This window comes from Bombina bombina, chromosome 7 (assembly GCF_027579735.1).
Source record: "Bombina bombina isolate aBomBom1 chromosome 7, aBomBom1.pri, whole genome shotgun sequence".
NCBI classification, from domain to species: domain Eukaryota; kingdom Metazoa; phylum Chordata; class Amphibia; order Anura; family Bombinatoridae; genus Bombina; species Bombina bombina.
This window is the reverse complement of record NC_069505.1, coordinates 474,524,119-474,536,865: the sequence shown is the minus strand read 5'-3', so window position 1 is coordinate 474,536,865 and position 12,747 is coordinate 474,524,119. Positions and strand designations below refer to the sequence as shown.

The window sequence follows — 12,747 nt, the reverse complement described above, 5'->3', positions numbered from 1 at the left end:
AAAATCCAGTAGCGTGCCTTCCTTTTCAACACCCCCTAACTGGAAGTGCAAAGCATCTCCCAGAGAACCGCAGCAAGGAAGATTAAACACCATAAATTCCCCCATAAGTATCAGCCACACACTGGATAAAGTGGGGAATAGACTTATCTTTATTGAGAAACCACAAGGCTTAAATACAGTATACTGTTTACCTAAGAGGGATCGAGAAATTAACTCAGGGACTTAATCACATCCTGCTGACATCTTGATTTAGCCAGTTCACACTAGAACAAAGGGTTAAAAAACATCAGATTAACAAAATGACATTATAATTAGACGGGAAGGGATAGAAAACACCAACAATAGTTCTAAGACTGATTGCATTACCTGAGCTACCGGAGTTAACCCCTGTAATTCCAGTGAATAGTCTGTACTGTTATAATGTCATCTATAACAGAGGGCTACAGAGCCAAAATGAACGGGAAAGTAGAATTCCCTCACAAGTAAAATATTACCATGCAGTAAACTGATGGAGAATATTCTTGTATCGGCATTGCTGTTATTTTTGTTCCACCCCCTTTTTTTTCAAATTATCCGGCAGATTGAGTCAGACCCTTGAAGCGGGTCTGAGATGGGCTGTCCGGTCTCCAGGGAGTGATCATAGTCCTTTAATGTTCCGATTGACTGGACACTTTAGGCTGGAAAGATCACAGGGTTTATCAGAGAAGTTAGAGGTATATGTCCCAAATCATTCCCTAGCAGAACATCAGCGGGCAAGCTCTTCATAATACTCACTTCCACATTCTGACTATTGCTTCCCCAATCCAGGTGGATGTTTGCAGGGGAAAATGCTCCCCCTGCTACTCGTACGGCCACAGTTAAAGCTGTGTTTTGCTGTAATGTAACCCATTGTGGTTGGATCAAAGTCGTGGCCCCAAGTCCTCATGCTGCAAGGCCGTTAACAAGAACAATTTGGCGGTGATGGTTCCTATGCTGCCTGAACTGGGTTGACTTCATGTAGGGCTGACCACACTGTCCATCCAGTTAAGGGTAGGCGTTCTTTTACTTCCCGGATAAAGTCACTTTCTCAAATAGTAGCAAGGATGTATCTCTCCTGGTCTCCCTCCATGAGCTCAGCAAAGAGGGTGGCCTTGCTTCTGTTACTGGTAACCTTTCCCCTGGATTCTAGATTGTTCTTCAGCATCGACCTTTTCAGCTGATGATATGCCACCTCCATACACAGCAAAGCAGCGCTCAATGTAATATATCACATTTCCTAACTCCAAAGAAGAGGGCATCCCGATGCTTGCCTCAGCGTTCGTCCCTTCCCCAGCAGCGTGCCTCCATTTTCAGCACCCCCGACTGGTAGTGCTAAGCATCTCCCAGAGAACCACAGTAAAGAAGATCAAACTTGTAAAATTCCCCCATAAGTATCACCCACACACTGGTTAAAGTGGGGAATAGACTGATCTTTATTGAGAACACACAGTGCTTTAATACAGTACACTGTTTACCTGAGAGGGAGGGAGAAATTAATTCAGGGACTTAATCACATCCTCCATCTTTATTTAGTCTAGAACAAAGGGTTAACAACATCAGAGTAACATAATAACATAATTAGACTAGAAGAAATAGCAAGTACCAACAATAGTTAACCCCTGCAATTCCAGTGAATAGTCTGTACTGTTATAATGCAGTCTATAACAGAGGGGGGCAGGGCCCAAAGGTACCAGGAAAAGCAGCATCTCCCAGAGAACCACAGTAAAGAAGATCAAACTTGTAAAATTCCCCCATAAGTATCACCCACACACTGGTTAAAGTGGGGAATAGACTGATCTTTATTGAGAACACACAGTGCTTTAATACAGTACACTGTTTACCTGAGAGGGAGGGAGAAATTAATTCAGGGACTTAATCACATCCTCCATCTTTATTTAGTCTAGAACAAAGGGTTAACAACATCAGAGTAACATAATAACATAATTAGACTAGAAGAAATAGCAAGTACCAACAATAGTTAACCCCTGCAATTCCAGTGAATAGTCTGTACTGTTATAATGCAGTCTATAACAGAGGGGGGCAGGGCCCAAAGGTACCAGGAAAAGCAGCATTCCCTCACAAGTAAAATATTACCATGCAGTTAACTGATGCTGAATATCCTTGTAGCGGTTATGTTTTCCTATAAAGTTATGTTGTCCCATGTAGAATATGTTTCCTCCAGAGAAGCTACCTGAGTTAACCCCTGCAATCACTGGATGTTGGCACTAGAATTTTTCTGATGAATGCCTTACACTCAGTGGAAACGTAGGGAGGGATGGTAAAGTTTTTGCTGATAGCCTGTGTCATGGATACCAGGCTGCTAAGGTTAAACCTCCACCCCCCCCCCCCCTCTACCTAGATCCCTCATATTTCTCCTCGGATTTGAATTTTTGGGATCTTTGCGATCTCCAGGACGCTTGGTTTTGTTCATTTTGGCGTTTTGTACATCCTTCCAGAGGAGCTGTTCTCTGACCAGGAAAACCCTTCTCGGCTGTCCGGGCTCCTGGAACTGCCAGCCGGCGGTACCACATACCTGCTTCCCTTTACCCCAGGTCGCTCCAGCGGCCCCTTGTCCCAGAGCTCCACCTTTTTGGAGATTGATAGCCCCTAGGGAGGACCAGAGGTGGTGTGATTTCCGAACGTGAGCTCCCTTGTGAACAGGGGTTTTTAAACACCCCCACCTCCATATATTTCCCAGGCTGTAACTCCGGTCCCCAGTGACGGATCATGTTGCTTTTTGGACTGTGGCATCTGGGGACCGAGAGCTTTCCAAGGAGTGCTGCTCCCCCGGGATCACCCAGAAACCGCCACATATTTGTAACTGGGGCTTTATAAGACAATGTACACTATGGGGGCACGGAAATGGCGGGAGATCGAGATCAGGGGGGCTGATAAGGCTCCTTATCAAGATCAGTTTGTGTATAAAGGTAGTGTGTTTTCCACAATAAAGTAGTTCTTTGTGTTTCACCTAAATGCTAGTCTGTCTAGTTATTTGGGTGGGCTCTGCTATAATCACTTTCTCCGCTACATAGCAGCCTGTTCCAGGTATAGGAAGGTCCTTTAGCAGAGCTACCCAACCAGGGTAGTCAGAGTCCGTCACAGCCTGATCACACATCTCCTAAGAATTGCATTAGGAAGGAAGGGTCAGTTAAGCTGTGAGGTGACTTTTGTACAGAATTTGACATCTCTGCTGTGAGATACTATTCTTGTCATTTGGTTATGGGGAATAAAATATTACACAAATTATACCCAAGTCACTTACCCAGTGGCTTTGTCCAACAAATGGCCGAAATCCTCACACCATATAGAAATGGATGAGCCCCCTGCTCCATACATCAACCTGGGGGCCCTCATGTTCCATGGCAAGTAAAATCTCAGGTGCTTGATGACTTAGGGTGCCGCACTGCGTCTTCAGTTTGGCACCAGGGGCCGAGATGGTACCCAACCCAAAGTCTGCAACTTTGATGTTACCGCTGCAGTCTAACTGGAGATTCTCTGCCTGCAAATGTAAAGGTTATTTACATTACGTTATATTACTCAGTGGCTCTCTCCAACAAATGGCCAGAATCCACACACCATATTGAGATGGACGACCCCATTACGTTATATATTACTGAGTTTAAAATTCTTAATTCTCAACTAACATAGGCTAAATAGTTTCACTTTTTTATATTCTATTAATTTCATCCTAAAATACCTATTGTACTCTGCTAACATGACCATGTTAAATTGACTTGTTATACAAGTTGCAGAGTATTAAATGTAGTTATATATTTTTTTGTATTTGAAATAACTGCATTTGCTCATTAAAACCACAATCCATTTTTCGCAAAAACATGCCAATTTATTTTATTTATACTTGTTTTAAAACCCTTAAAGCAGTTTCAGCTGTGATTTGTGAGTCTTTGTCATCATAGAGTTCTCACATAGCAGCAAAAAACGGATTCAAAGAATTCTATACAGGATCCTGGGATTCAATGTAAGTATTTGCCCATGCTCTAGGCTCCCCCTTAGGTAGGAAATAGTAGTTAACACCTTTATCTTATCATTGTAGTATGTTCGTGGTTTTTAAGCAAATAACAATTCACAAGCATATTTAAATTCTTTATAGGTTTTCCTGTCGCCAAAAATTGCTCTGGAGGGCTTTCATTTGGTTCTGAGAATTCATGATGTGTGGTTTGGGCTGAAGGAATATCCAGAGGAAGGTCTTCCATGTCAGGTAGGGGGATTCCTTAATGAAAGTAAATCGGTCCTTTGGATCTATACAGGACTCACTGAATAATCTACAAAAATGATCTCTGACTGTCTCTAGGATCCCCTCTCTAGATGTGACAGGAGACCCAGTAGAGTCCTTCAGGCAGTAGATAGACATCTTAACCACTTTCTCCCTGCAATCCTCAAAAGGGTCCGGTGGGTGGTAAAGCCATTGGTCCCTTTCGTGAAGAAGGGAGGAGTATCTATCATACTGGAGTTTCTTAATCTGAGCCTGAATCAAGGCAATCTCATTTGAGTCCCCTTGATCAGATACCAGCCGGTCCAGTTTCATCTTGAGGAACTGGTAGGAGCAATATCTAGCAAGATTATCATGGTTATACAGCTTCCTGAAGAGTGCCTGAGCCCTCTTTTTGAGCCGATTCCACCACTCCGACTTAGTGGGGTATACCTCCACGAGTGACTCATGAGCCTGACGAAGCTCATGAAAGTATTGCTGACAGGGGCTTGGGAAGTGTTGAAAACTGTACTGAGCAGAAAGTGATCTGAGAAATCGTCAGGTAACAGCCCAGGGGCCGTACAAGTCAATTCCTCAGAAACAAGAATCTTATCTATCCTACTCTGACTTCTACCTCGTTGAAAGGTCTATGATTACGGCATTTGCAGAAACTAGTAAGACCAGATGGTACCTCTTTGTTCTTGTGCTGGTGAATATGGATTTTATCCTTTTTTGAGAAAATAAAGATTTTTGAATTTTTACAAGTTTCCTCTTATGCTGTTATTACTATTTGCTTGGACTACAAGGAGTCCGCTATTTAACTTGGATCTTCAGCGTCCTCTACTCGGTAGCTTATGCTGCATTCCACAGCAGCTCTAAGCAAGTTGGAAGAAGTTGATGGGCGGAGACATGGAACGTGGCAAACAACCCCCCACGAGACATCATACACCTCACTCGACAAGGGAGACCTGTTTATGAACCAGCCGTTTTTAGTGAGTAAATCCACACCGGAGCTGTGGTTCGCATGCTGCACCTGGATCGCAGACGGCTGGTGAGTAAATTACCCTATGGGACCTTGTGAGTGACTGGTGAATCCGGCAATAGGGTGAGTTTGTCCACTTCTTTGCCGTTGTGGGTGCCTGGATAGTTCACAGTAAAGGGGTTTGTGTGGCTAGCATTGTCTCATTCCTAGCATAAGCACTTTCTCCCATAGAAGTGGAATTTACTATGTGTATCCCATTAACTCTTTGTGCACTGAGTTTTCATTTATATTGAGTTTATGAGGTTTTTAGGTCTTTACTCCTTATTCAGACTGCAGCAGTCTTACTAATTGACCGCTCAGTAGACACTGGGAGAGAATATGCTAAAGGTGGTAGAGAGGAATAAATTTAGTTCTTGTGAAAAAAATATAATCCCAATAGTGGGAGAAGTGCAAATAAGAAATCCAATCAGTATAATGCTGAGTTTTCATTTATATTGAGTTTATGAGATTTTCATGTCTGGGATTTTTTTCTTTGCTTCCTGATGCTGCTTGCTTGATACAGGATGAGAGAGACTTCCATGCAGCTACGGACGGGGGGGGGGGGGGGGGGGGGATATGCTGGAACATGCTGGAACTTGAAACAGGTAAAAGGTGGTAGAGAGGAATAACTTCAGTTCTTGTGAAACAAAATATAATCCCAATAGTGGGAGAAGTGCAAATAAGAAATCCAATCAGTATAATACTGACATCTTAGAATTATTTTTGGTACTGCGCAAAAAGAAAGCTGGACACATAGCCTAGGTGAACAGACAAATTAACCAAGCACAGCTCAGAGGGTAGACTTCCTCTTTATAGGATGGTAATCAAAAGGTAACAGGTAATTTGCAAGAGGAAGACACAATTTAAAGAAACAGTGATCATTACAATAAATGACCTTCTATACTACGTCACAAAATAATTGATTACAATAATTAATTACAAACATTTCACTAAGGATTTTTTTATTAAATACTTTATTTTTCAGTGAAGCTCATAACATTGACACCATCTTGTTTAGCAATTACAGTCATGGGTGATACAATACAAGAGATTCTTATACATTGCATAAGACTGAATAGCGTGTCAACATCACCAGCTTCACAGTGTACTTTTATTTTTTAGAACTAAAAATATTTAACTTAACTACAACTCATTCAGACCTACACTCTCTTCACTAACATATACAGAAGTTCAAGGCTCTCCACCGTACAGTAAATCTCCCTTAACCCTTGGCCTTTATTAGACCAACGATCCATGCAAGTCATTGAAATGTCCTTTTCTCTCTTAAATTTTGCTGTAGGATGTAGATCGAGACACCAAAAGGGGCTACAATATATTTTTGAGCTTGTTCTGGCAAAGATAAAATAAACACTTCCCATTTATTGAAAAAAACTTTTCATCCTGCTGTTGACATCCGCCTGTTCCACCAAAAGCTGTTTCTGTAAGGACTTTTTAAATTTTGCCATAGTTGCAGGTGTGTCAGATACCCACTGAGTTAATACTAGCTTTCTCGCCGTCAGCAGGGCAGTGTTAACAAACTTAGAATGTCCGCTCATCTTATCATCCCTCAGTAATGTCAGTTGAGTACCATGTCAAGGATATCCTGAAATTGCATATTATGTGAAGCCAGTATTCTGTCATTTTCCAGAATTTGTATATTTTGGGACAACTCCACATCAAGTGGGTCAAGGAAGGATTTGTGTACAAGCATTTTTTATATTTGTTTTCTATGGTAGGGTCACATTTGAGAGCTAAGCTTGGTGTAACATATCCTCGGTGTAACAATTTATATTGAGCCTTTCTAAGTGTTGCAGATAGGGTGGCTTTCCAAACGTTCTCAAAGCTATTTATGATATCTTCTCTAGTGAGAGTACACTCTTGATCTCCCTCCCATTGTCCTATTATTTGGGTCAGTGCGGTGTCAGCCTGTGATTCCAACAACATATCATACGTAAGGGAAATTGATCTATTACCCTATGCATATAAGGAGGTCAGCATGTCCCAGTGAGATCTCTCCCAAAGCTGGGGGCCTGTCATGTCAGTCCGGTTATGTAGTGTCTGACCTGCAGGTAGGCATAGTGGTGCTGTCTAGGTATACTAAATCTCTTTTGTAGTTGCCTAAAAGTGATAACTCCTTTTTTAGAGTAATCTAGCAATTGCCCTACAGTTTTAAGGCCTTTAATTGCCCATTGCGCAAATGTTCCTGTATGCAGGCCTGGTATGTAATTTAAATGTGTATTCCCCTCTCACTCTAATGATTATTTTTAATGCAAATATTTTTGTCAATCAAGAAAGCTTAAAATGTTAAAATATTGATATAGTTCATGGCCTAGGTTTTAAGCCAAGATGGTAGTAAAGTCAAGTGATTTTGTTAGGGAATGTGATGTTCTGTGAAGGCCTCAGCAAGGGTGGTCAAAATCCTGGCTAAGGAGGTAAAATATCTATAGTATTGATATAGTTCATGGCTTTAGAGTAGGCCTTAAGGCAAGATGGTAATTTAAGAACAATGCGTTATGAAGACCTGAGATGTCCCTAGATGGTTTATTTGATCAAATGATGACAGCGGTTAATGTTCTATGTTTAGCAACACCAGATGACGAAGTGTAAGAGTCGATCACAGAAACGCTGCCTTGTGGTCTTTTCTGGAACATCTTCACCACCTGATCCCTTATTCTGGACATTATATAATCTCACAGTATACAGTATATATATTATATAACATATATGTTAGAGATAGGAGATTACTAATTGTCTTTTTACTTTACTAAAATGTCCAGAATAAGGGGTTAAAAACACAAAGTTCCATGGTGAGTAGTGTAAGAATCACTCTTTTTCTAGCAAATTACAGAATATAATTATTTCTCTGTAATACCCATATAAAGATCCTGCATTACTAATGTTACTTCTGATTTACAGGTTAGTTACATACTCTACAAACACAAAATCATGTGAAGAGTGTAAAAGTGCTGGAGACAAATAAAGCTGGTAAAGGGATTTAGGGAAATCTGACCTCCTACCTGTTGTTGCTGCTCATGGGTTTATGCTCCTCCAGCTTTAAAGGAACAGGGGGAGGTAGTCTAGAGCTGTTACAAGCCTCAGGTAATAGCAGCTTTAGAGGATCAGAGGGAGGCAGGCTAGAGCTGTTACTAGCCTCAGGTAATAGCAGCTTTAGAGGATCAGAGGGAGGCAGGCTAGAGCTGTTACAAGCCTCAGGTAATAGCAGCTTTAGAGGATCAGAGGGAGGCAGGCTAGAGCTGTTACTAGCCTCAGGTAACATTAGCTTTAGAGGATCAGGGGAGGCAGACTAGAGCTGTTACTAGCCTAATGTAACAGCACCTTTAGAGTATCAGAGGGTGGCAGGCTATAGCTGTTACTAGCCTCATGTAACAGCAGCTTTAGAGGATCAGGGGGGGGGCAGGCTATAGCTGTTACTAGCCTCATGTAACAGCAGCTTTAGAGGAACAGGGGGAGGCAGGCTAGAGTTGTTACTGGCCTCATAGCCATCTTACCTCTGTATGTTACAAAAGGTGTTGGTAATCTGATCCCATCTCTTAACAGAGCACAGCCAACAATCTGGAGTTTAGAGCAGAGTTTTTTTTATATAATTTACAAGTTTTGTGGCTTGTGTAAGAATATCATTGAGTTCAGGGGACAGTTTCTTTGAAGGCAGGTGCTCTTTGTGAATAAAGCAGTGTGTCAGCATTATGTTGGGATGGGACACTTCTTTTATCTGAGCACCCACTCCTGAATGCCTACCTGTCATATTAGCAGCGCCATCAGTACATAGGCCTACACAGTATTTCCACTGTAGACCTGCATTCTCAAAGTACTGGTTTAATATTCTTAATATTTCTGAGCTAGTGGTGTATGTTTGTAATGTACACACACAAAGTATGTCTTCTGCCACATCACCCATGTCATAATCTGCATACCGTACATAGGCTATTAAAACACTTTTGTCTGCAATATCAGTTGACTCATCTAACTGAAGTGAGAACCATGTTGATTTTTTAAGTTTTTCAATGAGTTGAGCCTCCACATTTGCTGACATATCACAAACTCGGTGAGCAATGGTGTCATTTGAAAGTGGTATTTGCTTCAGTTTATCTGCAGCAGACTGACCAAAGACTGTGCTAGCAACATCAATGAGATAAGGCTTAATAAGGTTTTCACCATCAGAATATGGTTTTTTACATGTGGCTATTCTTTTGGCAACTAAATAAGAAGACATTAAAAGTGACTTTTCAGTAGTACTAGCCTGAACAAGCACACGTTTTTTTCACTATGAAGTGCTTCCTTTTTTCGAATAAAAAAGTCAACTGACTTATTAATTAACTCTGGATGGTTTGTTGTCAAGTGTCGAGATAATCTCGAAGGCTTCATTGCCTCATTTGCCCAGTGTGTTGTGGCACACACAACACACTGGGGTTTTGGTAATTTTCCTGGAACCTCAATAAATCCATATTTTAAATATTCCTCACTGCACTTTCGTACAAACGAGCCTTTTTTCTTTACAATTTGTTCTTGCATGGTTTCTCTACTATCAGAATCATCACTATGGGTCTGAGATAATGACGACTTAGTTGTGGAAGGAACTGCTTCAACACACTGCTTCTTTGAAACAAAAGACAATAAAGTTCCTTGGCGTTTAGCACTCGTGTTTTTTTTTTTTTTTGTTTGTTTTTTATATTTTAAATATCATCATTTATTAAAATACATTTCTAGGCATTTTTCAAAAATGACATACACTTCAATGGAAGGCGCACAGTCATGCAAACAAATCGAAATTCACATAAGGAAAATAAATTGATTTCCAACTTGTTTGGTTGTTGCATCAATCATCAACCTTTACATATGAAAAGTGATGTGTTGAGGCATACGGCATGATATGGTACAAAAGATACAATGGTTAGTAAATGTCTGCAGACAACATATCCCAGATATAAGAAAACATAGACTTGGTTGGACTTTTACAATGCAGTGGAATACATAAAATATCTTAACACAAAATGAATAGTTTTAATTAAAGTTTTTGTTTTGTAACAAGTGTCACGTGATCATTTAGGAAGTAACATTCATAAATTACAGACCACCCTCATGAAACATAAAAAATAAACACTTTGGGTTTATCAAGAAGACCCAGAGGAAAGAAAATGGTTATAGAACATCTACTGGAATCAGCAATTTAATAGACAATATAGTCTTAATGCACAAACAAATTCAAAAGAAAATCAGCAGGCACTTTAGACACACAGACATAACAGTGCTCAGAGAGATGATGGCTTTAGACAAACACAGGCAATCCCATGTCAGCATTAGCCACAAATAGGCACACAGAACCAATCTGCTTTACAAATTCACACAAAAAAAGCTAGCTGGTGTGTATCTGACATCTGGAAGTTAAAAACAGATACAATTAAAAACACCTATTCCCCTAGATGTGTCCTCCCTCAATTGACAGTAGTGGGAAAAGTGAGACACATGTAAGATGGACAAACTACCTAAAGCTGTCAAACTTCTTTTGCTCTGACACTTACTGTGTTGCAGTATTCAGAGTCAGCAATGTGTTACATGGTTATTGAAAATAATGAATTAGCAGATAATTAAAATCTGTTAAAAATACCAAATGTTTTCTCTCAACCATCTAATGTGTCCTAGCTTGAGAATCAACCTCAATAAGAGCAACAAGGCACTACATGCCACACCTGGCATGCTCAACGACACTGGTAACAGTTCATTATACAAGGGAAACCTGATGAAAGTGTTCTTGCTTTGGCTGCAGAAGAGGAAAGTTCAACATTTGTTTTGGGAATGTTTTTCTTCACATTGCACAATCCACTTTATGTAGTCCTTAAATATACCTGGCAGTAAGCAGGGTTCCCATCTCTGCAGAGTGCATGCAGGTCAGGAGATGTTGGATGTGCAGTGTGCTGAAAGATTATGGACTGCAGATAATGCTGTATGGTACCCAAATGACCCTCAACATTTGGCAAAGGGAGCTCAGACATCAGTAACTGGTAGGCTGGCATCATCTATATCCAAGATCAAAGGTTCTGGAAGACAGCTGTGCTGGGTGACGGAATCTGAGGAAGTCACTTTGTTAGGCTGGTTTCCTGCAGAGAGAGACGGGATCTTGCCGTATCCTGGCTGGGCCTTGGTAATGGCATTTGATCCTTGCTTCTCCCGATAAGACTGCACTGGGTCTGAGAGTTGAACTCGAGCGGCTGAGTGAGGGAGATTAAAGCCACGAAAAGATGAGCTGTAGTCAGGGTATGAGCTGGTGGCCTCAGATGCTGCAGATCGAGCTGGCCCACGTTGTGCCACAATAGCTCCAGAAACGGCTTGAATCCAGCTTTGCATCTCCTCAGGACTGTCAGACTGCACATAAAATGTTCGTGAAGTGGTCACAATTTCAAACAGGTTGTCCCGCATCATAATATCACTTTGTTTGCATTTTTGCACCTTCTGAACCTCTTTCAGCTGTATGAGACGAAGAGGATCTCTATCCATTTCGGACTTAAAATATCCTATTGTGTTCTCATCTAAAATGAAGTATCTTCTCTTCCAATTCTTCATCACAGCCCCTTGTTTCACACAGTATCCGGCCTTTATCACTCTGCTCTCGGAGACTCTGTTGGGTGAACATGGGAGCTGGCTCTGTGTGCGCTTCAGTTTGCCGCGATCACCGTTGTCTGCACACTCACTGAGCTCTTGCTGTGTTGGTGTAATGATTGGGACCCCACCTACTATATCTGTCCTGTAAGACATCTGCTTTTTGCACCCGGAATTGTCAATCTGGTTGTTTTGGTTGTCAGTGGGACATAGTGGGTCACAGGGCTTTGGAACTGTAATTTTAGTAGCCTTGTTGAGCATATTGATCCATTCCACCAAATCTTGCTCATCATTCGCCTGAAGGAAGAATTTTCTCATTCCAGCATTCATAACAAAGCAGAATTCAGCCTTCGGTCGAAGTTTTGTGGCATCACTGACCTTAGAAATGTAAGTCAGCTTTAGAGATCCAACAGAGGGGGAGCCAAGTGGTAGGTTCTGAGGGTTGTCCATGTACCAGAGAAGGCTATCTTGACTGGTATCCAGGATGAAGTATCTCCGCAGAAACTTCCCACTGTTTTCATGCTCCCCGATGTCCAGGAAGCCACAAATGCGATTCTGACGATCCACATAAGGCATGTCTGAGCTGGAACATTACCCTGTACAGTGCTGTCTCATTGCTGTACGACCGGTGTCTCCCCAGCTAGTTACACACTGCATGTAACGTCACATCCTAACCACTCAGCACTCATGTTTTTAGTGTTAAATGAGTACTATATACAGTGGGGCAAAAAGTATTTAGTCAGCCACCAATTGTGCAAGTTCTCCCACTTAAGAAGATGAGAGAGGCCTGTAATTTTCATCATAGGTATACCTCAACTATGAGAGACAAAATGTGGAAACAAATCCAGACAATCACATTGTCTGATTTGGAAATAATTTATTTGCA

General features: G+C 41.3%; 1 protein-coding gene across 1 annotated transcript; it reads right to left on the bottom strand.

Annotated features, from left to right (window-relative positions):
• Positions 1 to 10,926: 10,926 nt before the first annotated feature.
• On the bottom strand, positions 10,927 to 12,496 carry LOC128635998 (pleckstrin homology domain-containing family A member 1-like). Its single transcript, XM_053689072.1, has one exon. The coding sequence runs from the start codon at positions 12,435 to 12,437 to the stop codon at positions 11,250 to 11,252; it is 1,188 nt and encodes a 395-aa protein (XP_053545047.1). The 5' UTR covers positions 12,438 to 12,496; the 3' UTR covers positions 10,927 to 11,249.
• Between the last annotated feature and the right edge of the window lie 251 nt (positions 12,497 to 12,747).

Excerpts from the sequence above, each read along its gene's own strand:
- LOC128635998 (XM_053689072.1), bottom strand. The coding sequence starts at position 12,437 with ATGCCTTATGTGGATCGTCAGAATCGCATTTGTGGCTTCCTGGACATC.